The sequence below is a fragment of the Takifugu flavidus genome, chromosome 19 (assembly GCF_003711565.1).
Source record: "Takifugu flavidus isolate HTHZ2018 chromosome 19, ASM371156v2, whole genome shotgun sequence".
NCBI lineage: Eukaryota > Metazoa > Chordata > Actinopteri > Tetraodontiformes > Tetraodontidae > Takifugu > Takifugu flavidus.
The window spans coordinates 10,376,369-10,394,735 of NC_079538.1; the positions used below are offsets into that span (position 1 = coordinate 10,376,369).

At 44.3% G+C, this 18,367-nt stretch overlaps 1 protein-coding gene across 3 annotated transcripts in view; it reads left to right on the forward strand.

The window, feature by feature from the left end:
* Positions 1 to 2,173: 2,173 nt before the first annotated feature.
* The window catches only part of pak5 (p21 protein (Cdc42/Rac)-activated kinase 5), a 36,938-nt gene continuing 20,744 nt past the window's right edge, over positions 2,174 to 18,367 (forward strand). The window contains exons 1-3 of one of the 3 annotated variants that reach the window (XM_057016747.1): positions 2,341 to 2,478; positions 3,894 to 4,006; positions 4,858 to 4,919. In XM_057016747.1, coding sequence (XP_056872727.1) covers positions 3,972 to 4,006; positions 4,858 to 4,919 — 97 coding nt within the window. In that variant the 5' untranslated portion in view covers positions 2,341 to 2,478; positions 3,894 to 3,971. Of the gene's footprint in view, positions 2,479 to 2,577; positions 2,700 to 3,893; positions 4,007 to 4,857; positions 4,920 to 18,367 lie in introns of all 3 variants that reach the window. The other 2 variants (XM_057016746.1, XM_057016748.1) reach the window with 2 other exon arrangements.

Consider the following 18,367-nt stretch of genomic DNA (forward strand, 5'->3'; position numbering starts at 1 on the left):
GATGTGCTTTTTCTAAAGGTATCGATGACCTGTAGAAGGCTTTATCCAGAAGATCCAGACTTTTCTTCCTCTTTCTATCCTTCCTTTCCCCCACCAGCCATCAGCAGGAGGGCCCAGCTTAAGGTTTCTTCCTTGTCATGGTTGCATCTTTTTTCAATAAAACCTTCCAACGTACTGAACAATCCATTCCAAATAACTACACACTGATACTGACCTAAATTAAGTTAAACTTGGCCTCGGAGTCTGATGAAATCAGGCAATATATGAAAAAGCAAGGCGTCATCGCCCAACTGTTTATTGTGTCAGTCTGCTGGAGGAAACCAGGCCACGTGTCGGGTTTTGTGGTTCCCAGCACAATTCAATTATTTGTGTTGCATCTTGTTAGAGGAGATGTCCTGCCCCAAAACAATCCAGGCTTATCAAGAGCTGGAAATGACAACACATGTTCCTCCCTGCAATCAGCCCCATATTCTGACGTAAAAACATCAAAAATACAAGAGCCTAGACGTACAACAGGCAGAAATCAAGGAGTCAATCACAGCCTTTCCCAGTGGGTGTGGACCCTGTTGTTGTGACATATGTCGTCTGATGGGAGAGGCAGTAATGATGCCTCCTGTGCTTTGAACCAATGAGGGAGTTGAAGAAAAAGGAGGCACTATGAGGTGTGCTGCTGTTGGGCAGAAGACAGAGGCCTGGCAGGAGCGTTGCAGGGTTTTCCAAAGCCTCTGGTAAACTCTGGGCCTCGTTCCAACACTCGTAAACTTCATCCTCCCTACATCTCTCTCCACTACTTATTTCTTAATAAAGACGTACAGAGGCCAAGAAGAACATAAAAGAGACATCTGTAATTGATAATCCCCATATCAGATGAATAATCTGAGCACTATAATGTCATCAAATGTGGTTCTAAATGAGATAGAAAACCTGCGTGTTATTAAGATGTTTAAAAAAGGAAACTAATTAGATCATGCAGTGGAAGATAATGATACAGTTGCCATGGGGACAACATAATACTTTTCAGGGTTTTAAAGGCATGTGTGTATTTTTGCTGATGTTAAATTTAAAACTGTTTCGGAATCACTATGGGATCAATTTTAAATCCCAACAGAGTGCAACATTCACACATAACTACTGTGATTCATATTTGAGACGCAACCTGCAACAGCTGAAATTCCCCTCAATCCATGTTCTCTCATAACTCACCACTAGGTGGCAGTGTTAAAGTATTACAGAACCGCAGTCAGTTTTCCCAAAAAATGGGATCCTGCAATAAACTTTACAAAACCAACGTGATACTGCGGCTGTATGGAAGACAGTGTTCGTATTTACACGGGCTACACTAGGAGACAGTGTCAGTACAAGCCAAGAGGTTACTGAAGCAAGGAAAAAATGTCGGAGTGGAGGAAAATCCTGTATGTGCACAGTAGGTTCCTACACCTACGTAACGCTGAGTAACACAGAGATTTATGTCACACACATACATGCATCTCAGCTTAATACCAGGCCTTGAATGCTTGGTTTTGGGAAAGGTACTTTAAATATATATAAAAATCAAACAAAATCAGCACAGAACAAGGCCTTGATAACATAATGAAAATAAAGATCTCTTGTTCCCTCCTTCAGTTATAGACTGATGGGTGGACTTAGCTGTCACAGTGGGGGAAAGTGGCTCGTACCTTCGCACAGTTGCTTATTGCAGTACGAAAACAACACTGCGCTGCAAAATGAATGCCAGTGGAAGAGCTGGAAGTTAACTCAGGGATATGACACTGTCTGGCAGAGGCTGTCAGACTGCGTGTGTACCCGGTGCTCAAGGGCTGCAGCCTGTGTCTAGCTTAGCTTGAGAAAATCTTACAAGCCTAAAATACTCCTCAGAAGCGCCCCCAAAATGACAAGTTAATGCTGTAAAGCATTAGGATATGGGTCCCACAGGCCCCAGGTTGGGAATTATTCAGACAGATCATTTCATCCCCAAAAGAATGACAAAGCGCTGTGGAGCAATTCCATTTTTTTTCTTTCCTGTAATGTTCAGCAACACCATATTTGTTTTAGCAAAGTCCACCAAGCAGGAAAAGCTATTTTACACACCTGCATGAGCAGGAGCAAAGGGTAGTGTTGCTCCAATCATCCAATACACTTGTGTATTTGCGTGTTTTCGGAAAAAATATATATTTATTATGATCAACAAATGAGGATTCTAACAGGTGCCGCTTTAGTGAGGGCTGGAACTCGTCCTTGCCTTGGTGCACAGGTGCTCCACATTACCCAGAGCGCACTCCGCCCTCTCCGCCAGCACCAACTGCGCTCATTCGCTCTCCCTAACAGCCCGGATGTAGCGCACAGGAGCGCACAGTCCTCCTCCGTGATAATAACATGGCGCTGGCGTACACATAACGGTGACCACCGGAACACTAGTATCCACAAGAACGGAGCAAAAGAATCGGCGGGACATGTGAGCTCTTCGGCAGAGACGCGCAGGTAGGCGGGGGGCGTTTTTCTCCCGATAAACACACGGGGACGACGCGATTCGGGGGGCGGGAGGGTTTACAAATATGTGGCTGCTGTCTCTTGTTGCAGGAGGAGGCAGAAACGCGCTCCGGGAAGGCGAAATGCCTGTCAGAGGGTTTTAGTTTGTGTTTCTGCGCGTACGTGCGCAGCTCTAACGTCTGGCGCTGAAACAGCAGTGTCATCCAGGGCAGGTTTGTGTCGCCGCTCACGATGCATCCGTGCAGAAAATAAATCTGTCATTTTGAAGTGCATGTGTTGTCATGGCTGTCAGGCTCTCCGTGCGTCGACCGCTGTCCTTGGTATTGAATTGGGTGGGCATCGCACCCATTCCTCGTTGCAAATATGCTCTCAAATTGTAATAATTTCTGCCTAAACGAGTGGAATTTGTTGTGTGTGTGTGTGTGTGTGTGTGTGTGTGTGGGGGGGGGGGGGGGGGGGGTGCTGGGGAATGGAATAGCGCGCACACATGCTCATCTAAGCAGCATCCTGACCAGCCTTAGCTCTAATGCCGTTATGTCTTTATTTTCCCCGTGACAGCATTTCTTTCTGCTGTACATTTATGGCTCCAGAGTGCGATAGTGATGATGACTGTGTCAGATATCCATTCGCTGGCAGCACAGCCGCTCTAGTTTGTGTGTGTGTGTCCGGGCTAATGTAGGCCAGGTAAGGGCAGGAACAGATGGCTCGTTTTCAAGTTCAGAGTGGCTTTGGGATTAAAATGTGTGGATGAAAATTAAAAGTGGTTGCTAGGCCCTGTTAGCTGGGGTTCCCCATCCTAAGCTCATAATTGCCCTTAGAGCATCAGGGGCTAATAGGGTTGCTATTAAACTGTAGCACAGACCCCCTAAAGAGGCCTATATTGGCACTCATATTTCCCAATCTGAGAAAGGTGACGGCAGTTTTGAAATCTTAACAGCTGTTGACAAGAGAGATCTTTATAGTTCACCATTTTTAAGGCAGTACTATTTACATGCATGACCTTGTGCAGAAAGCTTTGGCGAAGAGCTTTCATTTATTTCTCATTAATTGAACATAATCCCCCCAAAACTGTACCACTTATTGTCAGATTTAAGGATTAATACAACATTTTTTTTAACTGGAGACCTCCACCATGCCACTTACATCTTGAATACAGTAAACAGAAAGTTTAAGGTCTCCTTTTTGAACGCCGTATTGTGAACATGTCGGGAGTAAATTAAAACCTCCCTCAGCACTGAGATAGTCTGTATACACCTGTTTCTTCAGGCTGTGTTGTGCTTACTTCACATGTGCCCAACTTTCTGCTTCTGCCCCTTCCTGGAGCAATGACGTGTGAAGGTGGGATTAGATCAAACGTTCTGCCTATTTGTCCTTTTAAGGAGTTTGAACGTGCGTTGTTTCCGCAGGAGGCAACTTGGCGGGCTGTGATGTATTCGCGGTGGCACCGAGGACAACAGCTTTACATAATGATCAAAGCTTGAGGGATGCCAGAGCGTGGCATCATCCTGCATAATAACCTGTGAAGTTACCACAAACACACAACCCCTCTCGCTCTCTCTCTCTCTCTCTGTTTGTCGTTCTCTCTGCACACACATGCAAAGCGCTGCTCTCAGGTCCTGGTCAGTGTAATGCTTCTGGATGTGGGGTGGATGCTTAACTAAGGGTGGTGATGGTGAACATGGACCACCACTGTAGTCTCTTTGAGGGGGCGGCCGTCGCTTCATGAGAGTCAGAGGAAGGAGTGGTTGAAGTGAAGACACAGAGCCAGTACTTGGGCACTATTCTCAATTGGTTGTCATATTTGGGAATTTTGTGTGGGTATTATGACCTTAGTTGATGCTTTATGGACCCCTTATTTAGTAGACTGGCAAAAAAAAGTAGTACTGGCAAATATGACCAAATATGGCAAGATTATATTTGTAATTCTGGGTAAATTTGGTAAATAACCATCAGTTTTATAGTTTGAATAACCATTGTTGTGTGGGTCAGCATTGCTCTAGGACTGTCATGTACATTATTTAATATGCGGTTTATTTGAATCACTGTTGAGCCTTTTCCCCTCCACATCCTATAGTCCCAGCCTGGTATTTATAGCATCCTTTCCCACATGAGTGCACATGTACATCTTGCATCTTGCATAATTTACTCAAGTGCAGCCTTTAAACAGGGAAAACATGCCGCATTAAAATCGAATATAGAGATTATATCCTTGTTTCATGATAAATGACACCCTTTTAACTAATTGTTGGTAGTTTTAGATGATTTGGGTTCATCTTAAATATAGAGCTTCAAACAGAAATATCAAGGGTAGACGTTCCCGTCTGTCTGAGTCTTGCTGCCTTTTTTCTCTGTCACCTTTTCCCCTTTCAGCTGCAGCCCAGCGGTCCGTGTGAATGCCAGACTCATCTTCAAATGTCAGCACTTTTATCCAGGTTATTGTGTTTTGCTTTTCTACTCCCAGGACTTTTTTTTCTTTCCTTTGTGTTTTCTGTAAGAATTGGAACGTTGGTAACAAAATGAGGTGTGCGTACTGTATGGATGTGTGTGAGGGAGGGAAGAGAGAAAATAGATTGAAAATAAATTTGGTAGACGGGGAGAAAATAATTTGGTGTATGGATGTGCAGCATCCACATAACCCTGCACAGATGGCACCAACATAGATTACTTTGTAGATATCAATACGTCTTTATTTTTCTTGCTAGATGGGCTCTGCTTATGTGTACAAGCTTTGCGTGCATGCGCTGTGGGTCATGAGGCTTTGAGACATCAGAGGAGGCTGATGAAGAGCCCCATTGAAGCTTGAACACTCGGCCGTCCCCTCAGGCCACCAAGCAGCGCATCTGCCCCTGTTGCTTCCAAACACAGGCCTGCCACCTTCCCTCTGGACGACAGGGCTGACGCTATTTCTGCGGAGGCCTGCGTGTGTCTGCCCGCCGCTGAGTGAGTGTGTGTTGCCAGAAGACCAGCGTACTTGGTGGGAGAAACTTTTGGAAGCGTGTGTTCTTTGTACTGGAGATTATCTGCTGACTGGTAATGTTGCAGCCTAATTCCAGTTTAATCACTATTAAAGTGATACCTGGACGGCCTCAGAAAGCCAATTGCTGTGTCTGCATGCTTCAACCAAACTGTTGTGGGCCAGGATTGTACTAAAAATAGACGGTGGACTGTGTGTTGATGCTGCCGCTGCAGCTGCAAAAAATCATCTCAGCTACTCACTTGAGTGCACTGGTGTTACTTCCAAATGTAAGTGAGGAAATGTGTTTCTGCACACTCGGGTGTTAAGCTACACTTCTACAGGTGTAGAAGATACGTTGCTATGGCGTATGTACTGTGTTGGCAGGGTCCCTTGGAGGTCTCTGTGCCAGTTTCTACAACCATGACCGAGTGAACAAAGCATTGCAGTGACCCAAAGACCAGCATGCAAGTATAAATGTCTGCAGCCATGCATGTGTGGAAGCTGTGCACGAGACTCTGTGTCAAGGCCGACCATAAATCCAACTTGAATACTGGAACAGCATTCTAGACTCTACTGTGCATGATGGAGCTTTCCAGTGATCAGCTGTGGATTAGTGACTGTTTTACCTATTTGTAAACTCTGGTTTGGTGCATTTACTGCAGTTTTGAGAGTTCAGTTAAGGATGAAATGATTTACTATGATGAAACAGACTAAAGCAGTTGCTGTGTGGAGATTAATACTCCATAATTACTTACTTTATTGTCATTCCTGACAGTCCTGGCAGTGCTTTGTAACTATCTGGAGTACCGCAGGCCTCCAGATGGGCTGCTGCATCTTTTCCTTTTCACAGCAAAGAGCCTTTTTTCCTCATTTCTGGGTCCTGATGCTTGTAATATACTGAACCAAAATGTAAATGCAACACTTTTGTTTTTGCTCCCATTTTTCATGAGCTGAACTTAAAGATCTAAAACTTTTTCTACGTACAAAAAAGACCCATTTCTGTCAAACTATTTTGCCATATCTGTTAGTGAGCACTTTTTCTGTAGTGAGATAATCCATCCACCTCACTGATGTGGCATCTCAAGATTCTGATTAGACAGCACGGTTATTGCCCAGGTGATCCTCAGGCTGCCCACCACAAAAGGCCCTTCTAAAATGTGCTGTTTTATCACTCAGCACAGTGACAGATGTCGGCATGTTGACTTGTCCACCAGAGCTGCTGCCCGTCAATTGAAGGTTCATTTCTCTACCAATAAGCCGTCTCAAAGGCGTCAGCAGTACATCCAGCCATCCTCAGCCAGGTGTAACCACGCCAGCCCAGGGCCTCCATATCCTGCATGTTTACCTCCAAGATTGTCTGAGACCAGCCGACCAGACAGCTACGGCAGTAATTGGTGTGCACAGCATTTCTGCACAGTCAAAGTGTCTCAGAAGCTCATCTGCATGCTCGCCGTCCTCATCGGGGTCTAGACCGGACCACAGTTTATTGGCGTAGCTGACTTGAGTGGGCCAATGCTCACATTCGATGGCGTCTGGCACTTTGGAGAGGTGTTCTCGTCACGGATGAATCCTGGTTTTCACTGTATGGGGCAGATGGCCGCGTGTACGGCTTCGTGTGGGTGAGCGGTTTGCTGACGTCAGCGTTGTGGATCGAGCGGCCCATGGTGGCGGTGGGGTTATGTGTGGGCAGGTGTATCTTATACACAACGAACACCGTGAGCAGATCCCGAGGCCCACCGTTGTGCCATTCATCCATGACCATCACCTCAGGGTGCAGCATGGTACCGCACGGCCCCCCCAGGATCTGTACACAATTCCTGGAAGCTGAAAACATCCATGTTCTTTTATACATTGTTTTTTTTAATAGTCGCGCTGATTTTTGTTTTTGTTTGTAAAAGGAAACTGTAGGTGCTCACATCAGATTTCATCCTACTCAGTGAATGAAGGGGGGTATAAGATGGCAAACAGGGAAAAGTTTTGTATCCTCCAGTTGTGCTGCGCTCTCCATGAGACCCTGAACCCATATAGCATTCACAACAATCGTGGGCAAATCTTGTTCTGTGATCAGACAGGTGGAATGTCATCAAAGCAGACTTGAGTAAGAACGTTCATTATGTCTCGGCTTGATTCATCACCAATCTCCAGATCATACGCCCCCGTGGAGAGGCATCAAAGGAAGCCGAGCGGTTGAAGACGGAGGCTGCTGCCGCACGGAGGTTTGCAAAGCTGCATCTTCTGCACCATCCACACCTCGTCCTCCAACTGAGTTATTTTTAAAGTGGTGCGAAACAGAAGCCGCAGCAAACGCCTTGTGTGTGTAAGATTAATTGCTATTTTGCTGTATTGCTTAATCTGACCTTCCCAGCAGACTGTCGTCACTGTTCCCAGCTCGCTTGACTGATTGCTCATGTCTGCCTTTTGCACTGGTGAAACCCTCAGTTCACCAAATTCTAACATTAAAAATGAATGTAACACTTAATACAACTTTAGGATAGTGTTATCCTTGCGTTCTAGCACCTGTTTGACTCGAACAATGTTTAAAAAACACTCAATGCAACTTGTGCTAGTGCTAAAGCTTCCTCAGCAGCTTCATAGACTGCTAGGAGATTTCATGAAGTCCATACGGTCTAACACCATGACAGATAATCGACCTTTAAGGATTTCCATCAAACCTTTTTCTATTCTATCCTTACTACAGTTGTTTTCCCTCATTTTGACCACCGATAGCAATTTACCAACATTATTTCTCATCAACAACAGTTGAATTTACTGCAGCCCTGTTGAACATCGAGCATACAAACCATTAATGTCTCTGATGTCTTCATATTGCTCCCATCTAGGAACCAAACACAACTTCAGGCATAAAAAATCACCCCTCATCATCCTCTCTTGTCGTCTTCTCTGTGTGTAATTGTCAGCGCAAGTATTTTTAGTCTAATCTTTGCACGAGGCAGTCGTGTACACGCAGGCATCCGACTCATATAATCATATATGTATGACAGAAACATATGCCCGCATGAATAGTCCCATTGACATGCACTGTCCACCACATGCCCGGTTACACTGGCGGGCAGTCAATGCTGTTGCCGTAGAAAGAGCATGCAGATGCACTAAACAGATTAAAGCATTGAGCCAGTCACACAGCTGTGCTCCGTTTGATGCTCCTCCACCAAACTGCAGGAAATTACAACAAAAGAAGGGCACGGAGACTTAGCCCATATTAAAGAGAGGAGCGCGCTGACGTGTTTGGCATGTTAATGCTGGGTAACGTGACGCTGCAGGCCCATGCTGATTGAGTGCAGCCGTGAGGTTGATTGATCGTTTTATGGATTAATCTGTCTGTGTTTACTGCCAGGCTATATATTTAATATGACATTTTTTCCTGTTATGAAGTAACTCACTGCAGCACTGATTGTTTTTAAACGCTAATACTTATTTGGAGCTCCGCAGCCTCGAAGGTCTCTTAATTTTCAGTCTTCATAGTGTTGCCAGCAGAGCTTTAATTAAGACAGGCACAAGTCCCCCCCCCCCCCCCCCCCCACACACACACACACAGTTGCTATGATGCAAGAGGTTGACCTGCTTCTAATACTGTGCAGAGAAGACATTTCTGATTGTGCACTTCCGTGTTGGGCTACGCTGCATCATGAATTATTTGGTTTTGTTATATTACCACCGTAGATAAGCCGTCTCATTCGTGCTGCATAGTCATCCATAACCAGAAACGATGATAGTGTGTGTTTGAGAGAGCTCTGAATCATTAATGTCAGTTGGAAAGATTTGATTAATTCAACACGTGTTTAAAATCCAGCTAATACCTGCGTGTGTTTAGCCGGTTAAATTGTGCTTGAGTAGATACTGAGGGAGCGATCTTCCATTTAGAATACAAGAAAAGGCAATTTGGGATTTTATTCTTGGAGCCAAGACCAAATCTGCAGACATTCAAACAGCTGCTATAAAATGCAGTTTTATCTCTATAGTAAACACCCAGTTGTGTTAATGAAGGTATTTTAATTAATTTAAACAACAGCCTGGGGTTACTGTTTGGAGTTCTGATGGCAGGAAACTGTCTAGCTGACCTCTGCCCACTCATCTCATCCATTTATCCCAACTGCTTCTCAAATTTACACTATTTAGAACGACAGAAAGAGAAAATGGTTCCATAGTTAGTTGGTGGGCCAGAAGGTAAAACTGTGAGAGGAAACATAGTGAGACAGGAGCGGAAGCTTCGTTCAGCTGCTTAAGATCTGGGATGAGGAACACACCCATTGTCATATTGGACTTGTATATTTGAGTTGAAAAGCCACTGAATTGATTACCTTCTCTTCTGAGATAGACGACAGGCAAATGCTGTAAGAGCTTCGGGGTGGGGGGTGGGGTTGGGGGGTCAAAGCAGCACACCTCCGACCAGTGGTCTGGATCACTGAGAACCTGCCTAGAAGTTCTTCTGTCTCTATTTTCTTAAAATCCGTTCGCACTTGGCCTAGGAGAACACAAAGCATCAAAGTTCTGTATGATCAGCTTTAGTTAAGTTTTGTTGCCTTCTAGTCGACATCATGTGACCCAAAGGCCCGACCTCATCCCACCCTTCCTCCCAGAATGGCACCCAGCTAAAAGTCACTTAAATCCAGTCACATTACAGTTGGTGGGTGCCACTGGCAGGGGATGGTGGGTGCACTGGATGTGCATATCTGTGGCTTTTCCATGGATCTTGGGTCCAACACGCACGCACACACACACACACACACACACACACACACACACACACACACACACACACAGCCTCTCCCATTGACACACGGCCGCTCTAATCCCGGCTGTGTTATCAGTGAACATCAGCGGGTGAAGTCATGTGGACTGGTATGATTCAGTGGCTGAGCCTGGAACTCTGCAGCTGAGATCCGCTGATGAGAGCGTCTCCACTGGACGCATGTCATCCTCTGGAGCCGCGACCCTCCACTGCCTAGCAGGCCAGATTAGCCCAGACGCTGGCAGGCAGGAAGGGAGGACAGAACCAACCTTAAACTTTATGTGACATAAGATGTGCAGTTGGGAGGAAAGTCTGCCTTTAGTACTGGAATTTCTCTTCAACCTCTTCCAAAGTGAATATTTCAGACAAAAGCAAAGATTTGCCAGCGTTTATCTTTGCGAGATGACGGGGGCCTCAGAAATCGTTCATGTATCTGCGCTGCTGCGCTGGAAGCTGCTGCTGTTTGCTACTCAGCTGCTACTGTCCACATATTGATTTTATTAGTATTTTGGACCCGTGCCTACATTAAATTACAGCTTGTTGGATCAATAGGGCTGATACTCTTTAGCTACTGATTGCCTCTTATAAAAGTCAATGTGAATGATTTTAATTGACTTTTTAAACATGCCCTTTTGGTAAATACACTGTGTTATATCTTTGCATATATTAGCATCTCTGCTGACTTTAAATCAATACAACACTATTTTTACACTATGCTGAGGTATCAGAGGCTAATTCTGATGTTACTAAGACAACAGATGGGACTTGTGGAAAGATTCTTTGCGCTGGCTTAGAATTTTCCGTCCATACATGAGGTGAAGCTCTGTTTTTACACATTTCCAGGGGGCAGTGGCATCACCCGACCATCGTTTTTAGGACGCTGCAAGCTTCACATTTCCTTCAGCGGATCCTGAACGTGTGAGCATGAACGTGTGATCTGTCCTGTCGTCATTTAATCGAGTTAGATGTAAACATTAAAACCAGATCGATCCCCTGGACGCTCCATTGACCAGCTCTGTCTCCCGCCATTTGATGCCCTCCTCATTGTAATCCTGCCAAGCTCTGCTTTCGTTCGCCTTGATTCCCTAAGCAGCAGTTGTCTGCGCACGAAGCTGTTGTGCTCATTACCACCCCGGCGTTGAAATAAAATAACTTTAGTTGGTAAATAATTGGAAGGAGCTTCTGCTTCTTACCTCTCCTACCTTCATTTATGCAGCCACTGGCGGAGTTTGTGCCGGATTTAAACATAATAATGGAACGATTGCTTGTTCTCTGAACGTGAGGGCGGTGAAGTTCAGGCCAGCTGATGTGGGTCAACAGGTAGAAGCTTCCATTGTACATCTGCAGATGTGAAGTAGAGCAGAAGAGGAGGCAGTGGGATGTAAGCATCATACAGAATGGATGAATGGTGGAAGGACAACGAGAGTAAATGAGAGCCAGTGATTGGTCCACAGGCTGTTACCGTGCTCTGATGAATGTTTTAGAAGTATCACTATTCTGCTTGTGGGTTATCTTCTCTTTCCCTTGTGGAGGTTAATGGTCCAGCCTCTGAGTCAGGCTGCGCTGGGTCCTGAAGATAACCCGTTGCATTGAACGTCTGTTGCTTCGCTGTCGCCATAAAACAACAAAACAATCAACTGCAACGGCTATCGGTTTAGCAGAGAGTGACACCTTTCATTTATGAAATCGGATGTCAAAGGCGATGTTGTGCTGCTGTTTACAATTCCACACATTAGAAGTGACTTCAGTGCAACAGATGCTGACGTTCATCTCCAGATCTTCCCTGTTTTCCTCTGTATGTAACTACACAGTCACCTGATCCTTGGCTCTCAAAAATAAGGTCACGCTGTGTGCATCTCTAGGGCTCCGTGGTCTGTGTAGCGGCTCTGAGCAGCAGCTGGGTAGGTGAAACTCCCAGGGTCATCATTTGCCTCGGCCGAGGTTTCTCGGGGCATCCTTGGCTGCGATGGTAGATTGATGTGTTGTCCGAGCCGTAGTATCCCGCTCATAAATAGGCGTGACCTCTTGACACGGCAGTGTCACATATAGGAAGAGCTTATGAAACGTCCTACTCTTGTGGTTAACAGTTTAAAAACACTGTTGCATATCTGTGTTTGGTATTTCTGGTTTAACAGCATCATGAAAACATGAACATATGCAATAATGCTGTGGAGTACTGCGAGCACTTGATGCTATTTACAGCCACATCTCCTCCAGTTTCACTCCACTCTGTCCCTCACATACATAATAGATCCAAGAGCTCCGTGAGAGCAGCCAAATACTCTGAAGAAGCACCTTTTGGATATGAAATGGGTCAAAAATCTATTACTCCCCTGTTAATGACCGTCACAAATGTGTGACCTACTTCAATGTGCATGTTTAAGGTCACACCGCAGCTAAACAATTATTTTAATTAATTTTATTTTTTTAGTAAGCCTGATGGAGAGTTTGAACCGCTTTTGCGTGTCCCACATTGTTTTTGCAATAAAATGACTCCTTTTGTAGGCAGACTGTCACACAAACCAGTGCTTTTATGATGAAATAATCACGATTTCAAGGCTTTCTGGGGGGAAGAAATGCTATTTTGAAATGTGCAGGAAGCCAAAATTGGTCCGTTTCACACAGAAATGTGGCTCACGCGGCCCTGCCTAATCAAAAACTGCCACTCTCTGTGCACAAATCCTCGACCCACATCTTTTTACAGCTCAGCCTTTAACCATTTTCCCATTACGCCCGGAGGGAAGGCTTCTTGGCGCGCTATCAATAATGAACGATTAAGTGGAGGGTTTAACATGCTTGTGTAGATAATGGTGTGGAAACAAGGAAGCTTTCAAAGAACAGAGTGCTTTTAGTCCAGAAAGGCACTAGAAAGAGATTGAAATGGTAGGTGGTGGTTTGTTTTCAGTCATCTCAGGATTTAGATTTGTAATCAGTAAAAAAAATAAAAAAATCTATTTTTAAGTTAACTGTGTATTTTCAGGCAGACTTTGCATGAATAATAGTTTAATAATCAACACTTTGCCATTTTATTATCGCTCTGTCCATATTCACATCTTTAGAGCTGTAAAATTGTCATTGTATCAAAATAATTAAATTTACCAACAAATTGTAATAATCCAGTGCTATTTACTGCAATACGGCCAACATTTGCTTAAGACGTCATCGTTTTCTGCCGTTGTTTGTCATTTTTGATTAAAAACGTAAGACTTCTGGTCTGAAATAAGCAGTTGAAATGAGATTAATGGGTAATGAAAATGTCATTAGCTGCACACTTAGGCTGCGGCTCACTGGGCATCAGCAGACGCGTCCTCGTAGTCTTGGTGACGGATTTTCGCACGAACACGTAAGAAGGAGGATCCTTCGAGAGCCCTGCAGGGCTGCCAGCAATTATCTTATATCTGACTGTTTCCATTGAAATGGCAGGGTGATGAAGAGAGTTCAGGCGGTGATGATGCAGAAACATTTATTCCTTCAGCTTGGATGCGAAGAGATCTGCATACAGATGTTAACCCCAGGGCAGCTACACCAACTCAACCGAGCCTCCTTTGCACTTGTTTGTTGGCGTTGATAACACAACTTCTTTATTAGCTCAAAGGTTATACAGCAAAAAATCCTGACTTTATCTGCTGTTTCCTGCTGGATACACTCCGATTTCCCAGTTTGGAAAACTAGGGATTATTTTTAAACTTAGTCTGTCTTTTTTTTCCCCAATAAAAATGCTTGAAATCCCAAATACTCCAAGTGGTGGATGGAGAATCTGTTTTTTTTTAAGCCGGTCACCTGGTTGATTCTTTCTTCAAGTCTGATTTTGAGTGCATTCATGAGCAGTTAGACTTTTAAAGAAAGCTCCAGCAGCAGCTCCTTTGAAACGGGATCAGTGGCTGGAGTACATATCTCAGCTCGAGCTGGTCAGTGCTAGCTCCGAGTGTTTTAATCAAGCTCAGAGCTTTTGTCAGACTTGAATTTAGTGTTTTTAAAGGTGGGGCACCTCGCTGCAGGCATGGACATGTGCACACATGCTCTGATGCACGATCTCATTTGGTTAACTCTCCTGACACCTAAACCTCCCAGAGTTTTCTCTTCATCCCATCTATTGTGTTATCACATGAGGAGGTAGCAGCAGGTTCAGCTCATCCTCTCACTCAACAGTGAGGGATCAGGGAGTGTCTCAACTGTGTCAGATGTGTCAAATCAATGTCGCATCTGCAGGTATTTTTTGTTTTCCCCTACTCAAAAGTGGAATGGCGGCCTGTACGCTGCAATCAAACATTTTACAGCAATTATCATCAGGTTGTTTTATTTATCTCACTAACATTAACCATTCTGTGACATTTGTGGCGTAGCCACACATTAGCCACATGCTGGGCGCCATATTGAGAGGGGGCACTTAGCATAATTAGCTTCAGCTGCCATAATCTAGTGGTTTCTTTATGGGCACTTCTGTCACACACACACACACACACACACACACACACACACACACATTACATCACACCACCCTCGGAAATAATGCAAATATATGCATCCCAGTCCACAATATAACGAATTCTGACTAACTCAACAACTTAATGAGTGGCAATTATGAAACACTATAAGCACAATATAATAATAATAATAATAATAATCAGTGTACATACAGTTTTATAATATAACAGAACTTATCATTCTGTTTGATTATGCACACTATAATTATGCATTATGGTATGTTCAGATGTTATATTTAATTATAGGATATCATATTAAGTTTTTTTTTTAATGAATGTTTAAGAAACAGAAGGAGGGGATCGAGCAATTGTCTGGACATCAAACCAGTGGATACTTGGAGTTACATGTTGACTGGCAGGGAGGAGGTCAGTAAAAGGCAGTTTAGGACACGGCTGGTCAGGCCTACTTAGACAAACAATAAGAGTGAAATGGGATGGGTCTGGCTGGGCCTTGGTACTGTCTGCTGGCGTAAGCTCTTTTTTTGTGGCTTGTGTATCTCACGCCGGGAGTTATCAGAGCGTGCAGCCATAGCAGCAGCGGGCTAGCATCAGCTATAGTGGTAGTAGTATTAGCATTAGTAGCAGCTCACTGGGGGCTGTAGAGGGTTCCAGATCTGACCTGATTTGTCAGTTTGATAACTTCACAGAAGCGCCGTTTCTCCAGGGAATCATTGCTTCGCAATCCAGCTATCATGATGGGTGCACGAGATTTGCTGTTTTCGTGTTTCGCTAAAGGAAAATTGAGGTGAAAAACTGAATCTGGTGAGAGTGAACTGACACGTGAGAAAGCTCTGCTGCAGGATTGTCTCATTCTTATGCAGAACGCTTTGCTTGAAAGCCTGTTTCTGCCAGGTAAGATCTGCATTTTAATGAATTGTTTGTTCATCTAAGAAGGTAAGATCACACATGTTCATCAAGAGGGCTCCAGCTCCCTGAACAATGCTGGTCTTAAAGCACGCCAGGAGTGAGTGATGTCTAAATCTGAGGCCTCTGACGATAAAAAGCATCTTCTTCTATGGGAGTTGTTTGCTAATGCACAGATACCCCCGCTGAGAAATGATAGGTGATGCATGACGGCGTGAACACTTTTTGAGCCAATTAAAATGTGAAGAAGTTCTTGGGAAAATGCAAATGGGATGGAACCGAGCAGCGCGCGGCATGCAGCAAAACAGGCCAAGAGGAAAAAATAAAGGGAGTGGGGGGAGACAGAACTGAGGCCACATTGATGGAGAGGAAGCAACCAATATACATGCAGCATTCAAGGTCATTCGGACACCAGAGTTTCTTCTGGTATTTTTTCTGTGTGTGAAACATTTGACCCCGCAACACCCAAAGCTGCTCCTCCTCTTCTCTGTAGTGGCAAATGAAGCAAAGAAAAGCATCTCTCCCTTCAACGCAGCAGCGTCCTCCTTGTTACATTTTAAATTATGCCGAGAGGATTTGCATGCCCGCGCGGAAGCCGCTGCCAATTTCAGCTTCAGAAATTACATTCCAGTAAATGCAAAATTAATGTGGCGTTTGGAAAACACACAAACAGGATTTTTGCACTTTGCTGCGCAGCGCTAGAACACGCTGAAAGGGTCCAAAAATAGATGGCGCCCGTAGAAACGGCGACAAATCTGCACAAAAGTGCAATGCGCTGTTGTGGGTTGAGCTTTGCAGGGAAAGTCTAGGTGCATGTGCGTTGTAAGTTAAGGTGACGTTGAAACAAAATAAAGGAAGTGCCTGTGGAGGCTCAGAGGGTGACAGATGGTTTGTAGCCTGGGAGTCAGGATCTCTGTCCTGGGACTAACAGTCCTTTTATTCACTGCATGAAGATTCACTGTGCGGGTAAACATTTACATGCACGTGGCATTAAAATTGTTGTATTTTCTCTGGATGAGGTGTCTTAGATACACAACTTCCACTGTAGCACACTTTTAAACAAATGGAATGTGCTCTCCATTGCCTCATAATTGTGATATTTTTACACTTCGGCTCAAAAAAAAGCTTTGATTTGCCCTTAAATGACGACTCAAGTGGTCCTTCTGTGACAGATGGGGGAAACTGTCCAGTAATGTGGGTGGACTCCCAGAGACGGGTAGACTTTGGGTGCTCGGTTCTGACCAGCGTCACCAGTCTTGGAGCGTAGGTGCTAAAAGCTCTGTGGTTCAGCAAGCGTAGGTGTGCGTATAGGGGTGTGCATGTGTTGTTGTGTCTTTGAGCGGTTAAGCTTGGCCTAGACGACTTAAGCCCCGCTGGCTTTTTGTAATCTCATTCCCAAGATGCACCATCTAGGTCAGGGGATTCCATCTTCTGTATGGCTCTTTAAAGGTGGTGTCCTATAACACATGTAGCTGGGTTGGACATTGTTCTTTATGATTAGCTCATGCTAGCTAATATGCTATGATCCTGTGATGAATTGCGAGAATAAAGGAGAAGACTGACATTATTTTTAAGTGATTTCTAAAAAGATAACGATGCTGGAACTTGATGATCCTTGATTATGCTGCTGGTTGAAGCGCTGGACTTGCAAATGTTAACATTTCGATGACCTTTGGAAAGAGCATATGGAAATTTCAATAAAAAATGATGTTGAATAAAAAAATTTCCCAGATTTTCAAGTTATGCTTTATAGCTATGTATATTTCAGGGTACACACTGTGCAAATTGCAGCCTTGCTTTTAGATGTGGAATTATGGGATGTGTTTTGCTTTCACGCTGGCCTCAGCTGCTGCATGTGTCAGCTGATGATTCAGTGCAAGACGGGGATCATGGCTGTTTAGTCATCGTGCGTTTCTCTGCACCCACAGTATAAGATGATGTGAATTTCATATTTACAAAATATTTGAGCATTGCCTTCTGTTGAACATTTCCTTGGAGTGAGGATCTGTCTTTGAGTTCTCTGAATTTGCAGTCAGAAATACAATGTGGAGCTTAAAATCCATCAGAAAGCCAGAGATACTTTGGTGGTAATGATGGAGATTGACTAACGGTGCTACTGAAAGCTGAAAAATGAATTTTGTTTATGCATAAATGCTTTTAGCCTTTTGCAAATGGCATTTTTCTGTGAGGCTCTTGGTGTAAACCAGGGCTGACGCGTACGGCAGAAGGCAGAGTTGTGTAAACATGCCTCCGGGATGAGGTTTCTATCTATGACTTAACACCTTTTTGATCCTGTGTTGAGCCTTCTGAAGGCAGTGCTGTGCTGCATAATATGCTGTTGTGTTATCATAGTGGCTCTTTTTGTGCGCATCACAAAAGCCTGAAGCCGTCCCCGCTTCCCTCCTCTCTTCTCCATTCTGTACGTTTTTTTGTCTCTTCCTCTCACCCTCATTCTGTTTTTAAACTCCCTTTCATGTTCGGCTTCTCTTCTTATCTTCTGCTCCCACCCTTCCCCCCGTGCCTCCCGTTCTCTCTCGCTCTCCTCTCTGTCCATCTTCTCCTGTTCGAGGCCCCTAATTTGGTCTGCTTGGCTCCTCCTTAAAGACAGCAAAGGAAATAAATGAGATTACAACATGATTTTCTTGTCCGTGATGTAAGCAACAGAGACAAAAGCAGCAGATCAGAGTTTTAATTTGCATCACTTAGCCTTTTTTGGCCTTGATTAGGTTAACATATTAGCACCTTCAGCAAAATTTGTCATAAATATGTGAAGCATCGCAAGCATTTGTCTAATAGGTGGAAAATCTGTACATTACAGATGCAAAA